We start from the raw sequence: 26,933 nt of genomic DNA on the forward strand, positions 1-26,933 counted from the left end.
TGAATCCTATCATTGATATCCTTGCCTTCTGCACATTAATCCCAGTTTTGGACCTTTCTTGAATTTCCTTCTTTTCTATGCAGGTTGAACAGCAGAGGAGAAAAACTGCATCCCTACCATATCTCCTTTTTAATCTGAGTACTTCTATCTTCTTCCACTCTTATTTTTTCCTGTCAATTTCTATATGATCACATCGATCAAGTTCACCAAATCGCGTTAGACAACCATCAATTATGCCGAGAGATATGAGAAGCTATGGGCACATCTGAAGAACATGTTTGTCACATGCTGACTGAAAATTTAGGGATGAGAAAACTGACTGCACTCTGGGTGCCACAGTTGCTCACTCTGTGCCATCTCACGCCTCATCGGTTGCCATGGGGAAACTCCATGACTTGCAGTTTGGACTGCTTGACCACCATCCTCACTCACCAGATATAGCCCCAAGCAAGCCTTTTTGTTCCCTCAGCTAAAAGTTGAGCTCAGAGGACAGAAATTTTCATTGAAAGAAGAGGCCATCAGCTTCATAAACAACTACACTGCCGGGGTGGGGGGTGAGCAGCAACTATATTTTTCATAATATTATCTTTAGAAGTTTCTTTACAGTTACTGTATACCATGGACTGTATACCATGTACTGTTTTACTAAGTACATATCTATCCAGTGCCTGGTCAAATTTCTTTTAAACTTGTGCTATAGTTCTACATCATTCTGGCCAGAGCTAAATGTTTCTTCAAGTCTATTATTGATTTATGACCCAGCTGCCCCTTCACGTAGTTTGCTGAAAATATAAATCTTTGCACTTTGGTAAATATTGTTGCTACATAGAATGTAACAAAAGAAGCACTGACTGTCAAAATATCCTATGTAGCTAAAATTGTAATTGTATTATGGTATTCCCTGATCTATCCTATAATGACATCCCTTTCAAATCAAATATTCCTCATTTGCATCATTATGTAAACACAGTATTCTTAGGACAACAGACTTGAAATACTACTTCATAAGCCTGTTGTACGGAATAATTTCATGTATTTGTTCCATGGGATGCACTACCAAATATGTTGGTATCTTGGACAAGTAAGTAATTATTTGCCTTTACACTACAGATAAATTTGTTTAATGTATATTTGTCTGCAACTTCACCAGTTTTAATCCCAACTTTATTTTTATGCCATTAGACCCCTGTGTTATGGTGTGATCATGGAATAGTAGCATAATGAAGAATTGTGTATATGGCAGGCAGCAATAATAATAACAACAATAACAATAATATTAAGAAGATGAAGAAGAAGAAAGATAGGGAAATAATGAGCTGGAGATAACTTCAAGTACCATAAACTGAATTTCTGATGATGTGTGACCACTTTTTTTTTTTTTTTTTTTTTTTTTTTTTTTTTTTTTTTTTTTTTTTTTTTACAAAATGTGTGGTTTATACAATCTAACACTCACTGTGGAATAGGAATGTATCTCTGCTTTCTGCTCACAATGTCGGTCACCTCGAGAAAGCCCGTTGCACCAGGCACAGATTTTTTAGGATCTGCCAAATCTTCTGGAGCTTGTGATGCAGGAATGTTCCTAATTACCTGAAAGAAAAAAAAAGAAAACATTATGTAAAGAATAAAAGTAGTGTTAGGAGCACTATGGGGTTTTTACTGTTACGTTAAGGCCAGGCAAATATTGGGATGCGGGTGACTAACAGAGGGCAGGGCAGAATTTTGTGACTCACAGGTGTAAATGCAACAGGCAGAGAATGGGGCACAACAGGCCAAGGCAGCATAGTGTCTGGGACAGCTTGCTGTGCGAAGGCCACTCAGTTGACAGGTGGCATACAGACCACGTGCTCTCACGGGGTGGGCAAGACAATGCCTCCCAATATGTGTGCACAATGTGTTGCAAAGTATTTCCTTTGCTGCCCTGCCCTGCCCTGGCTTCCCTCAGTTGGCTAAGTCCCAATGTATGCATGGCCTTATTGAAAACACTCTTAATGTACGTGCTTCACATTAAAAAATTTTTTTATCATAGGAATGTGTTGTGTTGTTGTTGGTGCCATTGTTGTTGTCTCTGTCAGAAGACTGGTTTGGTGCAGCTCCCCATGTTAATATATCCTATCTCTTCATCTCTGCATATCTACATACAGTTAAACTTGCTTATTGCAATCAAGCCTTGCTCCCCACCCACTTCCGCTTCCCAACATTACCTACATGACTATTTTTTCCCCCATAGGATGTGCCCTATCAACTTTTCCCTACCTTTAGTCAAGTTGTATCATAAATGTAATATCTATCAGTCCAATCCAGAGTCTCTACATTAATTATCTGAGCTACCCATATCATTTTCAGAATTCTTCTGTAGCATCACTACAGAAAAAATTCAGGTTTCTTCCTGTATGTGCTGTTCATTATTCATATTTCTTTTCTGCGCAAGGTTATTCTTCACACAAATACTTTCAGGAAGTACAAAATAGTTGATGATTGGTAGAAAATTGTGTATGTATTGCCATTTGGTTTTTGTCTCAGAATCTTTGACCAACATTTATTGAATGTCTTTTCTGATGTGTCATCAACATTACTGGCTGGTATTCTCAGATTCACCCTCCATTGCTGATGGCAGACTGAAGTCAAGCCTGTCAGAGGTTATATGTATTCTCTATACTAATGTCAGAGGGGGGAGGAGGAGAGGATGATTCCTTGATCATTATATCCATAATATTGCCTTCAACTATTTTTACTTTGTACAGCCCCTCTATTTATTTCTTACATCTTTCAGTCTTTCCTTCTACTGACAGTACTGGCTCAACATTTAAGCTCTTTATATTTGTCCACCTACTTTTTTCCCCAAAAGTCACCAATTTTTCTAAAGGCAGTATCTATCTTTCTCATAGTCATGTATGCTTGTACAGCTTTGTATTTATATTCTGTCAATTCTAGATTTTCCATTTAACACGTCCTATCAATTTAATTAAGAAATGCTAAATTGGTTACTATTCATTAATTTTTTTAGAAGATACATTTCTGGGTATCCACATCCTCCAAAAAATGTTGTTGCTGTTTATTTTTCTACTGAACCTTTCATAATTTTTCCTTCATCTGCCTTTATTTAGAAATCAGTGGATTTATGAGTGCAATTCAACATTATTTCCAAACATATTGATAGGGATATTTTATATCAAGTGTGAGATCTACTATGTCATACACCTGATCTCTGAGAATAAAAAGGGCAACACACTGAGCATTAGTGATACAATCTTTGTGATTTATCTGTGTGACTCTAAAGTTGCAGAGTATTATGTAGATTTTTTTAGTGCCATCATGGAACATTAATGAAATTGCATCATTCATTTGTAATAGATTGGTATAATCTACTGAACTAATTTACACTGACACTTGTGAGTAGCATCAAAGCTCAGTACACTGGCTTGTCCATCACATAATTTCCACATCTTGTTAATTACTTCTGATAATTTCCTTGCTGAAGTCAAAATCATTTCCTGCACTATGATTACATGACTCTGAACTCCTACCAAGCTTCCAATATATGTTGCTAACAAATTTTGTGAAATCTTTGCAATCTCTAGCCTCCAGATTCTTGTTTTGCAACAGTATACATAATGGATCATCTTTGCAGTTGTGATATTGTATGATCTTGCACAAATTGTGTGGCCTTAATCATGTCAAACTGAGAAAAGTTGATCAATGTTGTGGCATGAAACTACTCATATTTCTGAACTACTGGTTTACTGAAGACACTTCAGCTATCTTCAGGAAAGTTTTTGCAGCTACACCCAATTATGCTTATGTGGTTTGTGTCTTTTGTGAGAGCATGCAAGGAGAATCTAAGGCATGTACCACTATGCCCAGATCACAGCTTGTTACTCTAGTGCTAGAAAAATAGCCTACCTGAAAAATGTTTATCGTCACGTAATGACAATTGTAGGTTGAGAAGCAGAGCACATGAAAACATTGCATTAGTTTCATGAAACCCTGACACGCGAGGAGAACCAGGGATGTGTGTGTTCGTGAATGGTTTAAGGCTGCACCATGCACATAGCACTGATAAAGTACAGGGCTTCTATTCAGCAACATGTGCTTCTTTTTTGTAGTGTATTACTTTATTCCAATATAAATTGTGAGGTGATGTTGAATAAAATTTTATCTCACTAATTCAAGCACTAGTTTGTCTTTTGTAAACAATAAGGCTCTCCAATATAAAATAGAAATAAAATTTTTCAACCACTGCCAATTTAAACTGTTTGTACACAAGTTGATTCAGTGACCAGATGTTCCTACTCTTGTTTTCACTAACTGGGAAAAATATGGTAACCACTCTAGTATGGCCCAAATTACTGGTACAGGGAGCTGATATTGCCCACAGTTTCAGGTACTGACTAGGATAGGTTCATGTTAAAAAGTCAGATGTGTCATATTCTGAAATCATGTTTGGAACCCTGGACATTTTGTGGCATGCTCCACATGACCAAGCTACACAGTAAAAGGTCATGAATCACAAGTTGGGAGAGTCTGATCTTTTGTACTTAGTGGTGAGGAGAAAGAGTCCACTGGAGTATCTAAGCGGATTTAAGATTAAAGAACATTTATCAGGAAAATTAATAAGCAGCTTATCTCTGTTAAAATGTAACTGATTTGCATTCAAAAAATTGAGAACGTATTCTGATACCGCAGAATTATGCTGCCCACCGCATCACCACGAACAATAATTAGAAAATAAAATATGTAATGTGATCAAAACATATGGTAACTAATTTTATTAGAAACAAAGCAAGAAGTTTACAAAGAATTTGATTTAATCTACTTCAAAGAACTGTTATTGGCTAGGAATGCATCCATCCCAACTTTGAATCCATGACTGGAAGCATTTCTGGATGACTTCTTTTGGAAGGGCACTCAGCTGCTCTGTAATGGCCCTCTCAACGTTAGGAATGGTGTCAAAACATTTTCCTTGAAGCACAGTTTCCTTTTTGGGAAGAGTCAGAAGTCGTTTGGTGCTGAATCTGGTATGTAAGGCAGATGTGGCAGGCAGGAACACTTTTTCTGGTCAAAAACCTCAAAAGTGAGGTGTGGCATGACACATTGTCATGATGAAGAAGAATGCCACTAGCCCATTTTTCTGCTCTCTTTCTTCATACATTGTTTTTCAAACATTGCAGTAAGCTCTTGTAAAAGTTGGCATTTACAGGTGGTCCCTTTGGAATGAACTGTGAACGCCGGCAGGAGAGGCCGGGCGGTTCTAGGTGCTACAGTCTGGAACCGCGCAACTGCTACGGTCACAGGTTCGAATCCTGCCTCGGGCATGGATATGTGTGTTGTCCTTAGGTTAAATAGGTTTAAGTAGTTCCAAGTTCTAGGGAACTGATGACCTCAGAAGTTACGTCCCATAGTGCTCAGAGCCATTTTTTGAACTGTGAACACACTATGCCTTCAATATCCCAAAAACAAATGGGTATGACTTTGATATTTAATTTTGACCCATGTGCCTTTTTAGGCTAAGGAGATTCACCGATTTTCCATTGGGAGCTCTGAATTTTCTTCTCAGGATCATACCCACAGACTCAAGTTTCATCTCCAGCTACAATTTTGGACATGAAGTCCAGATCTGGATGAAGATGATCCTTCAACTCTGTGCAAACTGACACACAATTTTCCTTCCGTTCATCACCCAAAACTCTGGGAACAAATTTTGCACTCATTCATCTTATTAGTAAATTATTGGGCCCATGCAAGATGCATGACTCATTGTCATAGGGAAGAAGGAAGCTAAGTTCCTTAGTAAGCTCTCAAATAATTATTCATCTTTTTGAACAAACAATTTTTGCACATTTTCTTCTGTTTCTGAGTTTAATGGATGTCCAAAATGTTGCTCATCTTCTATCCACTCATTTCCACTTTTAAATTGGTCATACCATTTGTAAACAGTCTTCAGAGTTACAGCATTATTTCCATACAACAATTTCAACATTTCATGAGTCTCTTTGGCTCTTTTTTCCAACTTGAGACAGAACTTAATGTTCAGGCATTGTTCAAAATCTATGACATGTGAGAGTTGCAGTAAACATAACCTCACTTTAACGTCTCTGGATGGTGACTGACAAATCAGAATGTGTTCCCACTTGGCACTGCGTGTCTCAACAGATCAGGCTGTCAGGCAAATTACATAAAATAGTTATAGCATCAGTAGTTGCAGCTAAAAAAATTCATTCACTGTAGTTTTTGATCACACTTCATACTTTATTCAGAACATTCTCATATCATAGCAGGAAACTGATTGGTTCTAAGTGCCAATACAAAAGCTTTTACAAGTCAATTCTTGCAAAACAGGAAACAGCAACCAGCCACTGTTAATAGTGTTATTTATGTACACCTGTTTAGAACAGATAGTTTCATCTTCAGATGGTGTTCACATTTGTTGTTGTTTACATTAGTTGTTGGCTGTAGTTTTTTTCAACATTAATGTAAACAACAACAAAAGTAATATAAATGCGAACAGCCCTCTGAAGATCAACGAGTCAGTTCAAAATCAGTAACAGAGCCATTTGTGTAAATAAATAGCGTTCTTAATTATGGCTGGTTGCTGTTTTCTTCTTTGTTAGAATCAACTTGTATTTTGTACACTGTCAAGGTCTCAAAATTTTTTGACAAAATATAGTAGGAAGAAAGTTTTTGTTCCAAGCACCATTAATACTGAGGCATTACATTTTATTTGTGATAATACACGTACATAAGTACAACATTACGGTTTTACTAGTAGAACTGAAGTCAACAAAAACCACTTCTCACATAATAAAACTGTCACTCTGCAGCAGAGTGTGTGCTGATACGAAACTTCCTGGCAGATCATATCTGTGTGCCGGACTGAAGTTTGGAAGGTAGGAGAGAAGGTACTGGCAGAACTGAAGCTGTGGGGGCACGTCATCAGTCATGCTTGGGAAGCTCAGTCAGGAGAGCACTTGCCCACACAAGCAAAAGGTCCCAAGTTCAAGTCTCGGTCTGGCACACAGTTTTAATCTGCAAGAAGTTTCACCAAACCTCATATTTTCTAAAATTTGCAACTCCATAGGGAAGCACAGCTTATCACAAAGACTAGGTGGCATCCACTAATGCAAGTTTGAAAGAGTTTCTCCATGGTTTGATACCTGGATCAAGTATAGGGACGTGCAACAGAATACTTAGAACACAATAGCACTGAAAATGCATTTAGTGAAAAATGACACTTAGAATGTTTTCCATTTCCATTCTTCGTATGTACACTTTACAGAAATGCACTGAAACATGAGAGACAAGTCAACTATAAAGGCACACTGATTGGTCTCAAAATTAGTGACAGGAGCATAAAACAGGACCACAGCAATTACAAAAAGTTAGCTAGATTGTCTGTAACCATAATCCAAATGAATTCTGATTGTCTGACTGTTTCCCCAGTGGTCTATGTCATTGTGAAGGTATAACACCAAGTGAGTTTTAGGCAAGCTTTGTTAACAATGTAAAGCAAACAATCTCTGTCAACAATATTGTGAGAGAATTTCATAACACATAAATAAAACTCTCGTGCAAATCTGCAATACTTAAAATGTGGTTACATGAGTCATCTGTTATTTCCTGTGCTGTGCAATTGTGTGCATATAATCCTACGAAGGATACTAATTTTGGTTCAAAACTGCTAGCATATAATTTCCTGCTGAAACACTGATCAGCAAGGCTGTTGGGCCTCTGACAGCACAAGGTCTGTAGCATGTGCTATGTGTATAAACTGCCTCTGAGTAGGCAGTGTAAAATCATTTATTTTTTTAATGTGCATGCATGTTTCATGGCTCCATTAAGTGCTTGACTGGGAAATCATCCAGTACTGTAACTTGGAGCCATGTTACAAACAGCTTTGTCTCAGGAATGGACTATTTGAGGAATGTGACTGTGGCACAGTATGAATTGATCCATCTTATGTTTCAATGCTGATTCAGTTTTTAATGATTGAAGTTCAACAAAGATTAAATTTTCAACCAAGAATGAATTAAAAATGTAAAATGATAATTTTTCATTGAGCTTTAATGTCTATCAGTGAAGAATACTGTAATTATGAAGATCACCATGTGTAACGGCACCACAAATAAAACAAAACCAACAGAAAAATTTGAATGAATTTGGAAATACATAGATAGCCCAGAAGCTACAAAGCAGACTTACTATTGACTTTTCTGCACTCACATTTTTATCTAAACTGTCCCATGCAAACTTTTCTTTTTCTCTTCAGCCTTCCTCAAAGAAGATGCCACTTTTTTACCATAATTCTAGTTTCCTGCTCCTTATGTTATTTTTAATCTATGTTTAGATCCACTCTCCAAGATTTTATACTGATATGTCAATCTGACTAGTTATATGTTTTAATTATACCAGTACTTCATAAGAGTTATAGTACTCAAAGTCTGATTTCATGAACAACCACAACAGAGGGTCATATTGATAAGATTGAGAAATCCTTTTCAGTTGTAAATAATATTTTATAAGAATGGCTATTTTTGGAGACTACTGCTCCACCATTGGGTACTACACACTGCAACAAGAAGGAGAGGGCCATGACATAATACAAATTTAACATACTTACTTATATTGTTTGTCAAGTTATGGGTGTGGTATGGGTGGGCCAGTTACTTACAATATATTTAGCTCACACATATGTGACACTAGGCTCTGCAACATGAAAGACGGCACAGGGTGTGATCAATGTCTGATCTGGATACAAGTTCAGCATCTTAATCAGAGTGTCAGTTTACTGTGTGTGACTGAATAGACATGTCACATATGAACACAATTATATACAAATACAGGGGCTTTCATATATTATGCAGTTTTTAAATTGACTGATAATTTTTTTTTCTCGTTTACAGCACTGTATTTATTACTTTTAATATCAATGGAGGTATAAGTTGTGGCACAAATTTCTCTTCTCCTCAATTCTATTCAGTACCTCCTCATTAGTTACATGATCTACCCATCCAATCTTCAGCATTCTTCTGTAGCACCACATTTTGAAAGCTTCTATTCTCTTGTCTAAACAGGAAAGTATTATCATTGTGAAAACTCATTACGAAATTGGCAAGTACTATGCTGAGACTGTTGCACTTTGTGGGATCTACGGACATAATAATTCTCCTATAGCATCAACAGTTCTGTGGTTGAAAAAGAAATTTGAGGGAACAGTGCCCATTACAACCATCAAATCACCTGGATGATACTGTATGGTTTGTAAGGAACAAGACACAACATTGGTGCAGGATAGTGTGGCTGTGAGGCCTCACAAGTCACTTCAACATCATTCCCAACAACTGGGAATTTCGACAGCCTCTTTGCAAAGAATTGCGAAAAAGGATCTTCATATGCACCCATAGAAGATTCAGTTGAGCAATGTCTTAAATCCACAAATAATTTTAAATAGACAAATTTCATCAAATGGATTCTCACAAAACAAGAAGAAGACAATATTCTCCAAAAAGAATGATCTTCAGTGATAAGGCACATTTTCACCTGTGTGAGTTCGTTAACCAACAAAATTGCCATATTTGGGGTCAAGATAACCTTAGGGTGAACCAAGATATCCACATGCATCCACTGCAAAGTACATCCTGGTGTGGCTTATGAGCAGGTGGTGTGATCGTGATCAGCCCCTTCTTTTTTGAAGATTTTGATGGTAATGCGGTAACAGTTAACAGTGAGCATCACCGTGAAATGGTCAGACACAACTTCTGGCCTGCTCTGCATGAAGTGGATACAGCCACTATGTGCTTTCAGCAGTACGGGCCCACATGTCACACATCCCATGAGTCAATAACCTTACTCCATGGGTAATTCCATCAGTCTGTGATCTCACTTTATGGTGAGCTGGAATGGCCTCCCAGATGTTGTGACCTTACTCCATGTGAGTTCTTTTTATGGCATTATGTGAATTCAAGGGCTACGAAAACAAACCACATACAGTTCTCCAACTTAAGACTAAGTAACTGCCTGCCGAGACTGTGGAGGTGGACATATGCCTGATATAATTTGGAAATATGTAACAAGTTCCTATGGGACCAAACTGCTGAGGTCATCAGTCCCTAGGCTTACACACTACTTAATCTAACTTAAGCTAAGTTATGCTAAGGACAACACACACACCCATGCCCGAGGGAGGACTCGAACCTCCGACAGGGGGAGCCGCGCGAACCACGGCAAGGCATCATAGACCACGCGGCTACCCCGTGCAGGGCCTGATATAATTTTCTGGACTTAAATGGGAGTGTATGTATAGATGAAAATAAAAAAAAAAGAAATCTTTTTATTTTGATGAATTTTTGACTTAATTACAAACAATGGAAAATCTAGGGTGGAGTGTAACAATATTAGAGAGGAAAGTTGCTACTCACCATATAGCGGAGGTGTTGAGTCATGACAGGCACAACAAAAAGATTCACACAATTATAGCTTTGGGCCATTAAGACCTTTGTCAGCAATACACACACATACACAATGCACACACACACTCACGCAAACACAACTTGCACTTGCACTGTAGACATGTGTGCAAGTTGCATTTGCGTGACTGTGTGTGCGTGCGTGTGTGTACGTCTGTCTATTGCTGACAAAGGCATTAATGGCCGAAAGCTATAATTGTGTGAATCTTTTTGTTGCGCCTATCGTGACTCAGCATCTCTGCTATATGGTGAGTAGCAACTTTCCTCTCTAATATTGTTACATTTGATGTAAATACTGTATTTTTAAAAATTACAATATATGAAAGACCACGTGTATAATTCAGATTCAAATATTACCACCATGGTTAGTCTAGTAAACTGATACAAAAACAATATGTTATGGTGTCCTGTACATAATGTACTGATATACAGAAAATATGCAGTACCTGTCCATGTTCAGAGAATATTAAAGGATGTCCCAGTCTGCGTGTAGATCTGCTGTTGCTCGACTGCCATGTGTACAGTTCCTGCTGAGAAAGATCTGGAAATCCAACAGCAAGTGTGACTGCTGAGCCAGACTGTGCAAGCAAACGTGATGGTACAGATAGTGATTGACCCAGTGCTTGAGATAGTATATTTGATGGCACTGTCTTATAACCACATGCTGAAGTGTATACATTTGCAGAGCCTGTTTCTTGAATTTCTGACAGCAGGCTTGGGCAGGGGTCTGAAGGTGAAGATGATGTTAGCACGTATCTCCTGGAACATAACATATTGACATGCTTGTAAATACAGGTAAAAGTCATAATAAATTTTAAAACGACTAAGTGAAATAAAGTACTGGCTCTCCAAAGGCTATCTACAACTATACACTGCAAGCCTTACGTCGTGTGGTGGAGGGCACTTCTGGCGTCACTACATGATCCTCCCTTCCCTGTTCCATTTGCAAATGGTGCAAAGCAAGAACTGTTGGTAATCCTCCATGTTACCTCTATCTTTTCTGATTTTTTCATTGTAGTTTTTTCACAAGATGTATGTGAGAGGAAGAAAATAAGGTGCCTGACTCTTGAGATCAATACCATAGCAGAGAGAAATCACAACAAGGCCAGCACAGTGGGTGTGTCTAGGCAATGGCACTCGTAGCGGAGACACCAGTGTATGCAGACACAGCTGCACTACCTAACAGCTATCATTGATTTCCATACCATCTGGTGGGCATTCAAACACGCCAGGCCGGGGTTTCAGAATCATCTACTAAGATTGTTCCATTTGGTTACTCCTAGGTATTTTACAGTAGTTACCATTTTTAGTGATTTGTTGCCAACGGTGTAAGTATCCACTAATGATTTCTTCACCTATTTGTGAACAATACATTACATTTATTTATATTCAATGTCAACTATCAGTCCCTGCACCAGTTGTTGATCTTCTGCGAGTACTACTGCAATCTGCTACTGTAAAGACAATTGCATCAACTGTGAACAGCCTACAGGAGCATCCAAAGTTATCTATTAGATCATTTATATGCATTGTAAACAGTAACAGTTCTATTAAACTGCCCTGGAGTACTGCTGAAATATCATTATATCTGTTGATTTTGTTTTGTTTTGTTAAGAACAATGTATTGAGTTCTACCTGTGAGGATGTTTTGCATCCAACGACATTAGTCCGATCCTCTGAAATCTATTTTATTACTAAACAATAGTGCAGAACGGTATCAAATACTTTCCTGAACTCTAGGAACATGGTATGAATAAGGGCAATATTGCCCACAGTACTTTAGATCCCATGGAAGAACAGAGTGAACTGACTCTTACAATATCTTGTTTGTGGGGTCCATGTCGATTTTTATAGAGGAGATTTTCATCCTCCAAAAATGTCATAATACATTAGCATAAAACATGATCCATAATTCTACAAAGACTGGCAAAGGCCAAGTGAGAAAGGCCTATAATTGTGTGCATTTGTCCTACCACTCTTCTTGAAACGGAATAATCTGTAATTTTTTTCCAATCACTAGGTACCCTTTGTTGCTCGAGCAGTTTATGATAAAGCACTGATAGAAGAGGAGACAGTTCTTTCACATAATTTTTCTAGAATCTCACAGGTATTTCATCCAGTCAAGGCACCTTTCCACTACTGAATGATTTTAACTGATTTTCTATTCTCTGATAATTTATCTCAATATCGTGCAATGACTGAAAGGACAAACTGTACCAGAGGTTGAAAATACCACTTCAAATGTAAAGTTCCTTTATTATCACACAACCGGTTTTGGCTATTATAAGCCCATCTTCAGGTGTTGTAACCTGGTGCTGTGGCCCCAAGCGCCGTGGTGGACGTGTACTAGGCACGGTGTGCTACCTAACTCCCTGTTCTACGCTCACAGGTAGCACACCGTGCCTAGTACACATCCACCGCGGCACTCGGGGGCCACAGCACCAAGTTATGACACCTGAAAATGGGCTTATAATAGCCGAAACCGGTCGTGTAATAATAAAAGAACTTTACATTTGAAGCAGTATTTTCAACCTCTGGTACAATGCTCAGTTGCGGATGTTTCTCCTACAGGATTGATTGAAGGACAAACTGTATTATAATCTTCCACAGTGAAACAGTTTCGAAAGACCAAGCTCTGTGTTTTGGCCTTCTCCATGCTGTCATCCATTTCAAGGCCACTATGGTCACTGTCCAAGTGAATAGATGACTTCCTTGCAACACCCACAACAATTGCTGCTCTCACAGTCCTATGGCCACTGATGCTCTCCTCTATGCTAACTAATTTGAAAATTTTGGATCTTTTTGCTGTTTGGATCTGTTACTAGAGGTTATCTATCTTGAGCTGAATGCAGTTTAATTGAAAGGAATTACACCGTACGCTTTTGCTTTTCTTCATATAGCACCTTCTGTGATTATTCTGCAAATTGTAACAGATAGTAAATGAGAAGCCATGTATCTACCCCTTGTACTGTAACTAACTGACTAGCCACTTCCTTTGTGTAGTGCATGCCTGACTTATTGAGGGGACCCTACAATTCACCACCTGGTAGGCAGAGATTGAGAAATTCACATCTGAGATTATCTCAGAATCATATGAGCCTATGATTTAAACCTTTCAATTGGCTTCAAAGCAAAGGAGCAAAATTAACTCTGAGTATGATGCTGCAAATAGTGAACCCTGCTTGCAGCCTACAGGCAGTGGCTAGCTACCTTCACCAATGCAGCTAATCACCAGAAGGAACTGAGGATGGTCACAGAACCAAAGTGTCATTTATACCAACATGATCTATGATTTGCATCTGGTTGCTTCCAGTGCATTCAATGGCCGTCAGCAAAGCCTTCAGTTGCTGGATGAGAGCTCCCACCACACATACTGAGTGGACACAGGGCTTCTTTCCCAACCAACCTCCTATTTCCCTGAGGGCTTCCATTATCTGCCTATGCTTTGCACTAGCCCAGACTTGGTGCCGAACTAGGCCATTAGCCCAGCAGATGAGGCATCCCACGCTGACACAGCACCTCATAACTACTGCTAAGGAATACGGGAGCAGTCTGCACAACCTGTTCTCATTTTCACACTCATCCTAGATTAACGAAAACCCACCATTGTCTGCCATTCCTGGTTAACTGAGGACAAATCAGTCAGATGTTGCGCAACCAGAAATATACTGGGGAAGGATAACTTAACTGACAGAGCATTTGTCTGTGGAAGAGGGGAAGAGAAGGAGAAAAGGGGGGGTGGGGGTGGAGGGGGGGAGGAGAGAGAGGGGGGGAGGTGGAGTGGGCAGGAGAGGGGGAGGGGGAGCAGGGGCTGCAACTGAGGTTGGAGGATGGTAGTTCTATGTAGTCACCCTTTGCTACACACAGTAAGACAGTTTGCAAAGAACAGTTGCAAATGTATGTTGTAGTATATTAAAGGTATAAGAGTTTATTTTAGTAGGTATCGGTCTCTTCATTTTATGTCATGGCATGATATCGACCAGTTTCATTTATCATATTCATATGTAAAAATTCAGATAAATCATCATAGATTTATTTTTAAAGTAAAATTTGTGTGAATAATGATTAAGAGTAAAATCCTGTTGCTTCCAAAACCAGACTTAGTAATTTTTATTTGCTTATTATATCTACAATAAAAAATTAAAAGGTTTCAAAATAATTATTTCATTTTATAAAACAAATTTTCTGACATGTAAGTGATTGCAATAATTTTATGAAATATACTTATAACAAAATTATTATTATTTGCTAACTCACAAAAATCATATTCATGTACTTTTTTATTTAAGTTATATCTTTGATTTTCATTGTATTGAGAGTTTTGGCAGAAGATATTGAATCATAGCTGTAGCACGACATGCAAAGGAAAAAGTGGTTGAGTATGCAGAATGCAAGGGTATGCAGTTATATAATTTCCGAAGTTATTGGACCACGAAGTTGAGAATATATGGAAGTATTATTCAAAATTGAATGCTGAAATTAATTAAAAAATAACCAATCCACTTGTTTGGAAAATCCAAAGATCTCAATCTCAGTTTACATTACAGATGTAGGGAAGAAATGAAATAAAATAAGACAAAAATTGCTTAAGATAACATGATAACTGGGTTATGATAACTGAGGTGAAGGAAATTAGTTTTACTCCTTCATAGTCGCATCACCTTTAGATGCAGAGTCTGCTTGCATGATAACTAATGTTTCATTGTAACTGTCACTTTCTTAATATTCTTCCTGACCCCTGATGCTCTCCATCAGTACACACATTGGCATTACAGGGAGAATTCTATGCAATGGCTGCTAAATCTTCTGTGGTGCTAACTCTTAGTGTAAACTGGAACTGACACAGTGCTAACAGATAAAAACAACACATTCCTGTCACAATATACAAGGTGTTAAAAAAGAGTTTTCCATATATCGAGAAGTGGTATTACGGACCAAAACCAGACAGAAAGTCCACTAAACATGGGCTTTAAAATGCATACCTTAAGAGCTATGAGCACTTGTTAATCTCTGCTGTTGTGAAACACATCTCTTTTACTACAAGCTCTTTGCTATTGCAAATGACCTACATAATGCAGTACACAAATGAGGATACACAGATACAACATGCAATAAACATCTGCTAGTGTTGTTACAGTTCTGGGTAAGTGCAGCGCATACGTTAGAACTAATGGAACCAGTTTGTGTTTCAATATTTCTGTGAAAGGGGTGGTTTGGGAGGTCCAATACCCTGGCAAACTCATTCCACTGATCTTAATCTCTTGGATTTTTGCTTGTAGGGACTCTTGAAATCTTTGATATATGTATTCCCCATTAATAATGTGAAAACACTACAGGAACACCTGTCAGTGCATCTGTGACCAACATGGATTTTTCAGAGACAGTGTGATTCCCTAAGACACTGGACAGAAGCATGACGTACTACGAATGGACACTACATCGAACACTACTTTTATTGATGACTCACAACTGTAGGATGTATGTGATACCTAGTAGATTACATTAGAAGTGCTGCTTTTTAAGAGTAACAGAATAATGCTTTCTCATTTGTTTACTGCTTCATTCATAATAACAAGAGTTGCAGTAGAAGAGATGTTTTTGACAGCAGTGAAGATGAACAAATACTCATACAGGTGTGGAAAAAATATGGAAACACTAAAAACATAACACATTACCATACCTAATACGGTGTAGGAAAACCATTGGTATCCAAAAAGTTTCTAGTCATCTTAGAAGGATAAATGCAAGTCCCATATGGCTTTTAAGGTAATCTTGTACCATTCTTCCAGCAAAATTGTGGCAAGTTCTGGTAACGATGATGGAGGCAGTTAGCGATTGCGAATGCTTCTCTCCATAGTAGATCATAAAGACTCAATAATTTTGTGATATGGGGACTGTTGGCCATGAGAGATACGACAATTCATCCCCATTGCTCACTAGGACATTCAGTTCTGTAGTGACTTTTTGAGTTGACATCCTGTTATTTTTCGTCGCAGTTCTCTTCAATGATTGTCCATCATGATCACTCAACACAGACTTTCATCTACATTGTGACTTACAGGATGATGTTTTTCTGCTTTCCCTGTATGTAGTACAAATCTTCAATATGGTGCCTCTTGACACACCAAACACTTTGGCTACCTTGGGTGCGGAAGCATCCACCATATGAATGTCAACAATTTTCCGATGTTTGAATTCATCTAGCTCAGACATAATCCACTCACAACTATACAGAATACTGTTCTCCTACTGACTGACACTTGCAATGCACCAAGGTCATTTTACAGGTGCTGTTCATGGTCAAACAAAACAGCACACCCTGCAGGCTTGGGAAGCACGTGCATTTATGTACAAGCATGCATTTCTTGCAGTGTTCCCATATTTTTGAGTGGCCCATGAATCTCTAAAAGTATGCATTTCATAGACCATGTTTACTGGACATTTTTTTCTTGTTTTGATCCATATTATCACCTCTACAAATATGGAAAAGAGTTTTGAAAACATCTTGTATATCTAGGGTATAAATAGTAATATTATGGGAAGGTAGTTGCTACTCACCATATAGCAGAGAAGCTGAGTCGTATATAGGCATAGCTTGTGGCCAGCTAAGCCTTCATCGAAACACACACACACACACACACACACACACACACACACACTTGGCCACAACCTCTGGCAGCTGAAGCTGACTTTCCGACAGTCTTTTTGTTGTGCCTACCTGTGACTCATCATCTCTGCTATATGGTGAGTAGCAACTATCCTTTTTATAATAAGGTATAAATAGAATATCTGGTCACTAAATGCTTAAATAAGTATGGAATGTCTTCTTTAAATCATATCAAACCTATCAGCATGAGATATTTTTTTTCAGTTTTAATTTAGCATATTTTCAGTTCATTCATTAAAAGAAGGAACAGAAAGTCACAGTCACGGTCACACTCACAAACACATACACTTGATGTTTCATAAAAATTCATCAGATATCACATGACTATAATATCTTGTGCTTTAATGTCTCAGCCAGCACAGTATATCCTCCTAAGAATTTAAATACGTAAAGCAACACAAATTACAGTGAAATAAGGAAAGGCAACCAATTAATTATAAGAGACTTGGTGTGTGGCACACAGGAGCATATAATACAAAACAGCTGACACTAGCTTTTGAGCTCTTGTTCTTTTCTAGTAGCAGTACCACAGTCACACAAGCACACAACCATGCAGACACCTTATAGTACGTGCTTGCAGTCTCGCTGCAACTGTATGCGTATTCATTTGTGTGTGTGTGTGTGTGTGTGTGTGTGGTATGTGTGTGTGTGTGTGTGTGTGTGTGAGCGTGCGCGCGTGCATGTGTGTTACTCCTACTAGAAAAAGAGCAAGAGCTTGAAAGCTAGTTTTAAGTGTTTTCAAGAGCTTGAAAGCTAGTATTAACTGTTTTCTATTATGTGTGTCTGTGAGCCATGCAGCAATCCTCTATAGGCAACTGGTTGCCTTTCCCAGATTTTACATATTTTTCCATCCAGGAAGTTTCATTACTGTTATAAATTACAGTGATGCATACCTGTCTTCACATTCTATAAGCCAATGGTTAGGTGAAGGTATATGTATAGAAATGACATTCATAGGAAATGTGATGTTGTATCTCATGAACGTCTGAAAATTCACAACCTCTGCTTTTTCTCCTCCTTCCTCATAGAACACCTGAAAGAAAGATTTACATTTCAATGTCAGGAGATACAGAAAGCAGCATATGCTTAAAACAGTCACAAAGAAGTTTTGGAGATTTAGCTCTCAATTTTAGACCAATGATCAATGTTATGATAAATGATGTATAAATAAAGTGATTAAACATTGGCTCCCCATTGGGAAAAAAGTAAGCATTTTTTCACTTTAATGGATAAGGGAACAGAACCCTTCCTAGCTTAGAAAAGCTTTACTTCAATTACTGCCTGGCCATGTGTAGGATAAGATAAACAAGAAAATAAGATGTTTGCTGATTCCTGTCATTAATGTAGCATCTGGATTCTCATGGTTGAGATTTTGAGGTTTTTCCCTGGAATTTGTACTGTTGTTTTCAAAGAATAAATCTGTGTTATTCACCTATTCCTGTATTTATGTACAAATGTCTTAGATTGAAGAGTGATGAAGGTTCTGTTAGTTTGGAATAATTATTAGCTATTGAAATTCAAAGTATTCATGACAGAAATGTCCTGTTTTAACTTAATTAGAAAAAGACTCATTAAAGTCTTCAGATTTTATCATCTGCACTGTAGCTTGTGGAAAATTTTAAGCAGAATTTTTCAGGTCTTTTACTAATTTCAGGGTAAAAGTTTTTAAAAGTGCTGTAATTCCTATGGCATGTAATACACAGTCTACAATATGATAATAAAAAAAATTAATTCTACAGAAAACTTGGTCAGGAGAATCTTCACACATTTACTAAAGCAAGAATTAGCACACCACTAAGAACTTACAGCAGTGTGCTTGTCATGAAGCAGAGCTGGGAGCATTTTCCAATTCCCCACACTCGAAGATGCAAGACCAAAGAAGCCTCCAGCACCACCTTGGTCACCTGGGCTGCCGGAAAGTGGCACTTTGTGGATCTCACCCGCAGACCAGTCTACCAGCACTAAGCCATTTGACTGAAAACAGTACATTATTCTCACTATGGAATCAATTAAACTTTCTCACTATTAACATTTAACTGTCACTATTATTTAATGCTGTTCTGAGTATTTCAAATACATATGACTTTAGTTAATGTACAGTCATTATGGCCATGTACATTAATACATTAGGTGCTATGTCACTCATTGGTGACTGACGCTAAACTTCTCATTCAGGCTGCAGCATTTGTCAGTGACTGACAGTGTAAAATATGATACAATATTAAAAAATTACATTATCTGAATGACATTTCAAGTAATTACTTAAAATTTATGTAATATTTCCTTAATGTTTATTTCTTAAATGATAGTATTATTAATGTGCTTAAAAAACTGTTGTCTTTTGTAGGTATCACAAAATCTGGCAACCTCCTCAGTCAATTTCTGGCCATTTCTCTATCAAATCATGCTGTGTTTTTTTTTTCATAGCATAGTCTACAATATGTTCACACTGTAGAGACTTTCAATCATAGAAGTGTACTTAGCATTGCTATGTAATGACTCCAGCACACCTCTAAGCAACACACATGGCATAACCTCCCAGTAAGGTCAGCGAAGATCACAGTGAAGCCAGGAATGTCCCATGCTTAGATTAATTGTACACTATAAAAATACAGTCTAGTCACACTGATGTGACCACCACCTATGTTCAGCATCAACAAGCAATAAACCTTCATGGGTGGAGGGGCAGCAGTACTAACACTTGAGGGTATATACAGTGTGTCAGGAGGATGTGAAAAACAGTGCAGTCATTGTCTTAATGAGGAAATGGGGTGATTTATCTGATGTCTAAAAGGGCTTGGTCATTGGCTTTCAGGCCAATGGTGGAAGTCTTTCCAAAACAATTAAGTTTGTAAACTGTTTGCATAATTCTGTGATTAAAGTATACCATGCATGGCAAACTGGTGCTATCCAAAACTAGCACCAAGGCAACTGTGGTACACCATGGGTCATAGACAACAGGGGTGAACCCGCACGGTGGAAATGTGTATGGACAAATAGATGTGCAACTGTTGAGCAACAGACCATCCCGATGACGGAGGGGCTATCAACAGTGCCTTCTTAATGACTGTTTAGCGAATGTTGCTGCATATGGCCTATGCAGTAGGTGCCTGGTTCATGCACCCATGATGACTGTTGTTTATTGGTGATGAAGGCTGCAACTGGACATCAACTGAGAGGCAACAGGTGGCCTTTTCAGATGTTGGTGTGAAATGTCTGAAAACAAACCCCCTGCAACAATTGTCGGAAGGGTCCAGGCTGAAGGAGGGAGTGTTACAGTCTGAGGAATGTTGTCGTGGCATTCCCTGGGTGATCTTGTCATTTTGGAAGGTACAATGGATCAACACAAGTCTGCATCTGTCCTTAGAGACCATGTCAACCCTACATGCAGTCTGTTCTTTTGCATCATGGCATCTACCAGGGGGACAATGCGATGTGTCATACAGCTCACAGTGTACGTACGTGATTCGAAGAGCACCAGAATGATATTATCACACTCCTTTGGCCACTGAACTCCCTGGATTTAAACCCAACTGAGAATTTGTGGGGCCACCTCGATCATGCCATGGAGCCTCAACCGATAAACCTAGCGCAGAAATCCTGTCAGTACCCTCCGGAACCTCACTGACTCTCTTTCTGCACATCTTGCAGTGGTTCATGCTGCAAAAGGTCGTTATTCAAGCTTTTAATAGAGGGTCACATTGATGAGATTGGACAGTGTAATATCATTTTAGCGATCTTTCTATATAAATGTTCTTTGTCTTTCAAATTCACTGAATCTAGTCACATCATTTTGAGAAACAATACAAGCAAATAAAATAAAATAGCAATAGTCTCCACTTGACAGCAGTGTAGGGTATTATGTAAAGTGTTTCAGTTCTGAGATATGTAGTAAGTTAGTTAATGTTCAACAGATAATTTGAACAATTCTTTTGTGATAATGATGTTGAATAAGCCAGTTTACATGATACGTATACATGATTAGTGTTAACATTAATGAACACATTATTTTTTAGTCCTCCTCATGCCACTACAGGAGAAATGATTTTAGATGAGCTTTAAAACTTGATTTGTTATCTTTCCAACATTTATGACATTGAGCAAACATTCAAAATTTTTACTGCTGCATACTGAACACCTTTCTGAGTCACTGACAGCTTTAATAATGGGTGATGAAAGTTGTTTTCCCTCTAGTGTTGTAGGTATGGGTATCACTATTCTTCTCAAATTGTGATGAATTATTTATGATGAATTTCATTAGTAAAAATATTTATTGTGATGAAGCTTTTAAAATGCCCGATTCCTTGGAGAGGCTATAAGACAACCATAAGTGAACATCACATTACTGCCCACTGCCTAATGGCTCATATCCCTGTAATAGACCTAGATGCAAGACCTGACCCATACATGCGCCCACCACCACTTATGCAAGTACAGTCACAAGCACCATTTATCCCATCATAGGCAGGGCTACCTGTGGAACCGGTCACGTGATCTACAAGCTAAGCTGCAACCACTGTGCTTTGTTCTACGTGGGCAATACAACCAACAAGCTGTCTGTTTGCATGAATGGACACCAACAAACTATGGCCAAGAAACAGTTGCGCCACTTAGTTGCTGAGCATGTTGCCCATCACAACGTTCTTCATTTTAATTACTGCTTCACATCCTGAATTTCGCAGGTGGGAACTCTTGCTGGAATTTATCCTACTTTCCCGTAACCCTCCTGGCCTCAACCTTTGTTAGTCATTGTCCTTCACCTGCCTATCCCTTCCCAGTCCCACTCTACAGCCTTCTATTCCACAAGCACATCTACAGCCCGTTTACTTTTCTTCTTTTCTGCCCCATCCCACCCTCTGTCTATCCTTCTGAGTGCATCTGGCTGCCCTACTCCCTCTCCACCTTATCCCTATATGCTCCCACAAAATGGCACTTTACTGTCCACCACCCATACGCTGCTCTCCCTCCCCCCCTCCTCCTTACCCGCACCAACCAGACTGTACTGCTTCTCCCATCATGTGCTGTTGCTCGCAGTTTGGCACTGGCAGCCAGAGACAGTGGTCACGTGTGTGTGAGCAACATTTGTGTGAATGTGTGTGTGTGTGTGTGTGTGTGTGTGTGTGTGTGTGTGTGTGTCATCTATTACAGAGGAAGGCGTTCTGACCAAAAGCTTATGCCTTTAGTAGTATTCTTGTTGTGCCTGGCTGCAACTCAACACTTACGCTATACGGTGGGTAGCAATCTATCCTTTTCAAGATATTGTCAGATTAAACAAAAGCATAGATAGGATACAAATATCCTTTAGAGATGTGGATAATATAGGAACAGAATTTGTTGCTAATAAGAATTAAGTGTATAATAGAATTAATAGCTTCATCAATACTTCAATAATGCCACACTGTAAGAAAGATATAAATTACAGAAGTTGAGATTGAGGATGACTCACTGACTGCTCATGCACAAGGACATAGTTCCCTGTGGTGCACAAGGGAGCAAGTGTATACTGTGGTCTTGCACCCCTCACTGGTGTGATGGTACCTTGCAAGGGTACTTCACTGATTGTGCTGCCTGATGGCTGCATTGTCATCAGTCTCAGTGGATTCGACAGCAGAGCATGAATATGGTCATGCATCATGTTGTCGCTGGAATCTGAAAAAGTTATGATATACTTGTCACAAAAATGATGGACTATACTTAATTACTATTAAAAAGAGGCACCCATTCAAAAAAGGAAAAAATGGCCACAAACATGTATTAATAATTCACATTTATCAGAAGTTAATAATAAGTACCTCTGAAACAGTTTCAAAGTGTGAGCTGTAACAACATTGTTAGCTAGATCTCTGGTTTTCATGTCCAGTGATCTACTTAAGCTCCCCATTAGCTGATGTTCATATTGCCTTGGTTATAAAACATCAGCTGTCAAAGTCAGAGATCAAATTTCAGAGCACAGTTACCAAGTGACTTTTCAGTAGTAAGTGGAGTTCAAATCACAATTTTGGCTATTCCAATACCGTTTCTCCAGTGTTTCCCTAAATTGTTGACACAAATGTCATAAATGTTCTTTACAGAATGTCACAGATGATCTTCTTCCTAAACCTTGTTGAGCTCATGCTGCATTTAATTTTGTCAATGTTAGCAGGGCATTATATCTCTAATGTCCCTTCTTCAGCTTACAACCTTTCATGGAAGTTCATTACAGCAAGAACTGATGGATTCTACAAAGTGAGGCACCTCAAAAGGATACTTCTAATATATCTCAAATGATATATGCAAATAATTTTTAAAATTTTAGCTGCAAAATTATGATCCTGAATCTTGCTGTAGCTATGTAACTTTTTACTGTGGTATTGCAAAGGGTCTGCAAAATGCATTTCAATGATGACAACATGTGTGGAACTTGATAAAATTGTATCAAGGTAATAACACCACAATTTTTGTCTGCGACCATGAGAAGAGGTTCCACACATATCTGTCGTACTGTTCCAAATGTAAGCAAACACATGACTCATGTATGCACGTCAACATACTTACTCATTCCGGATATACACCAGTGTGTAAAACTTAAGGACAAAATAAGTTTTGTATGATGTGTCACTGCCAAGCAACACAGTATGATGGAATTTTGACTTTCTACAGAAAGAAGTTGGGGTTGGGTTGTTTTGGAGGAAGAGACCAAACAGCGAGGTCATCGGTCTCATCGGATTAGGGAAGGATGGGGAAGGAAGTCGGCCGTACCCTGTCAAAGGAACCATCCCGGCATTTGCCTGAGGCGATTTAGGGAAATCACGGAAAACCTAAATGAGGATGGCCAGACGCGGGATTGAACCATCGTCCTCCCGAATGCATAGAAAGAAGTGCTACAGTATAATACGTAAGGTAACTGAAAAGAAAGATGCAACTGGTGCATTCAGAAGTGCTGCAGTGCACCTCTCCAATGCATCCCACATGTGCGCGATGGGATTTAAGTCAGGGGAATGGAAAGACCAGGCCAATCCCTGAATATCCTCATGTTCCAAGAGTTCCTCCACCTGTGCTGTTTGATGTGATTGAGCTCTGTCATCCTTAAAAAGGAACTCATGACTGAATGCATCCCTGAAAACATGCACATTGGAAAGGAGTACAGTGTCACAACAATGTTGACTGATGAGCGTACCATGTTCGACGAATTGGAAGTCAGTACACGCATGTCATATTATGGCTGCCCAAATCATAACACCTGTACCTACAAAACGATCATGTTACACTACGTTTCTGGATGCATTACATGTGCCCATCTCTCACCATATTTGGTTACATCCAGTTAAACATGACCATTTTGGTGGTCCATGTGTGATTGTGTGAGGAGGCATTACAATGTATGTGGGTACTGACCTCCACATCTTTGAACATGGCGCACTCATCAACCAACATTATTGTGACACTGTACTCCTTCCCCATGTGCGTCTTTTCAGGGATGCATTCATTTTTTTGGTTGACAATGTGCAACCGCATCGAAAAGTGCAAGTGGAGGAGCTCTCGGAACAAGAGGATATTCGGCCTGCCAGTTTCCATGACTTAAACCCCATCAGTCACCTGTGGAATGCATTGGAGAGAGATACTGCAGCACATCCACACACACCAATGACAATATAGCAGTAGTCAACTGTGCTGGTGTAGGAATAGAATGCCTTACCTCTAAAACTCCGTAACGACACTGTGGCTAGCATGGGAGCATGTTGCAGCATGGACTGTCGCCAGTAATCACACACCATATAAAGAATCATGTCCCACCTTTTGTAACGTTCAAGGAACCATCAGGGATCACGGTGACTTCAGTATAATCATTGTCTTGTCTCATAGCATACTTATTTCTATTACCCACCAGTACTATACTGTAGCTGCACTTTCTATACATGGTGGAAGTTTCACTGACCTATGTTACTTGGTGAAAGTTTCTTTTGTCCTTATGTCTTGCACTACAGTGTATTCTGTGTGGCCTATCTTGGTACATCAAAATGACATATTGCATCCCAAAGGTGTGACAGCTTTGACAGGGTGGGGTAATATAATTATACAAAATTAAATTTTTTTAGAAAAAGATTTCTTCCTCTGGAAGTAACAAAGGATGAAAGGAAACTGCAATAATATTTGGTGACAAGTGCATTCATAAAAGAACCAACAAAAGTGTACAGGAGATACTGAAAACATAAGAACTAACAGAAGCTTCTGTCTGTTGAATGTAGCAAGTGAATAACCTCTTCTTCCCTATGACAGCTTTCATGTCTGTTTCTGTCCTTTACTTTCTTCATATTCTGAACAAGTGGCTTTACTACTTTCTGAGAACAAGAATATAAAGCAACAAAAATTTAGGGAGACTAAGTTAAAATAATTATTAGAAGGTAGTTAGATCAAAATTGAAACACAGGAATTGAGTACTGTGTATATGCTTCACAATTTTACTAGCATCCCACAGTCATTATGATTCAAAGATAACAAATTCAGTTAAACATCACCAAAGCTTGATTTACACTCTGAGAAGTGTATAAGCTACATTTTATATGCCTTTATTTCTGCTCTCTGGAACTGACATGAATAGGTAACCTTGCTGTTATGGAAAAATCTCTTTGGAAAATAGTCTAATTTTGGATATGCAGGTGATATAATACTAATGGCAGAAAGTGAAGAAGAGTTAAAGATCTTCTTACTGAAAGGGAAAGGAGAAAGTGCAAAGGCTGCTCTAACAATAAATGTCAAGAAAATGAAAATGATGGCAACCACACCTACCACTTCATGGCATATAGGAGGAGAAAGAATGGAGATAGTTTCTACATTCAGTTATCTCGGCTCTCAGATTTCTGTTGATGGTGACTGCAGCCATAAAATCAAGAGACACTTGTTACTTTGCAGAAAGGCAATGTCTAACATAACTTTAAAAACAAAGATCCCTATGGTAAGGGCTACTGTGTTTCCAGTAGTGATGTATAGATGTGAGACCTGGCCCAAAAGAAAGGCTGAACAGCATAAAATAGACACCTTTGAGTTTTGGTGTTGGAGGAAAGTTCTTAGAATTCTACAGATTGCAAAGTGAATGAATAGGTCAGTATTACACTATATTGCTGCTTGGAAGGTCTTAAACTGAAACAAACACTGACATACTTCAGACATATTATGAGGAAACATGATTCGATGAAAGAGACGTTAATGTTGGGGAATTGGATTTGGATTGGATTGGATTGTTTGTAGGAGGAGACCAGATAGTGAGGTCATCGGTCTCATCGGATTAGGGAGGGATGGGGAAGGAAGTCGGCTGTGCCCTTTCAGAGGAACCATCCCGGCATTCGCCTGGAGCGATTTAGGGAAATCACGGAAAACCTAAATCATGATGGCCGGACGCGGGATTGAACCGTCGTCCTCCCGAATGCGAGTCCAGTGTTCTAGCCACTGCGCCACCTCGTGGTAATGTTGGGGAATATTGAAGACACATGAAGAAGAGGGCAGCAAAGGATGAGATGAACCAATGGCAGCACAGAAGTAACAGGTTCTGAACTAGAAAGTCAGTGAGAGAAAGTGCAGGACAGTAAGAAACTAGTGTGTAATGGGATCACAAAGAGTCAGAACTGACTAAATTACTAAATGGATAGATAGATAGGTAGGTAGAGAGAGAGAGAGAGAGAGAGAGAGAGAGAGTCAATGATGTGTGATGTGCTTCCACTTTCAAGGAATGAGACACATGACAGTTCTGCTGATTTCACAGAGTCAAGGATTGTTGTGAGGCAAAATTGTTTTCCCTATCTAGTCATTCCAAAAACATAACAGTTTTTATC

General features: G+C 38.8%; 1 protein-coding gene across 1 annotated transcript in view; it reads right to left on the reverse strand.

Moving 5' to 3' along the window:
- The window catches only part of LOC126094492 (von Willebrand factor A domain-containing protein 8), a 268,216-nt gene that overhangs the window by 66,000 nt on the left and 175,283 nt on the right, over positions 1–26,933 (reverse strand). The window contains exons 21-25 of the mRNA XM_049908901.1: positions 22,574–22,776; positions 18,934–19,101; positions 18,021–18,160; positions 10,907–11,219; positions 1,454–1,587 (exon numbers count right to left, since the gene is read on the reverse strand). Coding sequence (XP_049764858.1) covers positions 1,454–1,587; positions 10,907–11,219; positions 18,021–18,160; positions 18,934–19,101; positions 22,574–22,776 — 958 coding nt within the window. The remainder of the gene's footprint in view (positions 1–1,453; positions 1,588–10,906; positions 11,220–18,020; positions 18,161–18,933; positions 19,102–22,573; positions 22,777–26,933) is intronic.

This window comes from Schistocerca cancellata, chromosome 8 (assembly GCF_023864275.1).
Source record: "Schistocerca cancellata isolate TAMUIC-IGC-003103 chromosome 8, iqSchCanc2.1, whole genome shotgun sequence".
Taxonomy (NCBI): Eukaryota; Metazoa; Arthropoda; class Insecta; order Orthoptera; family Acrididae; genus Schistocerca; species Schistocerca cancellata.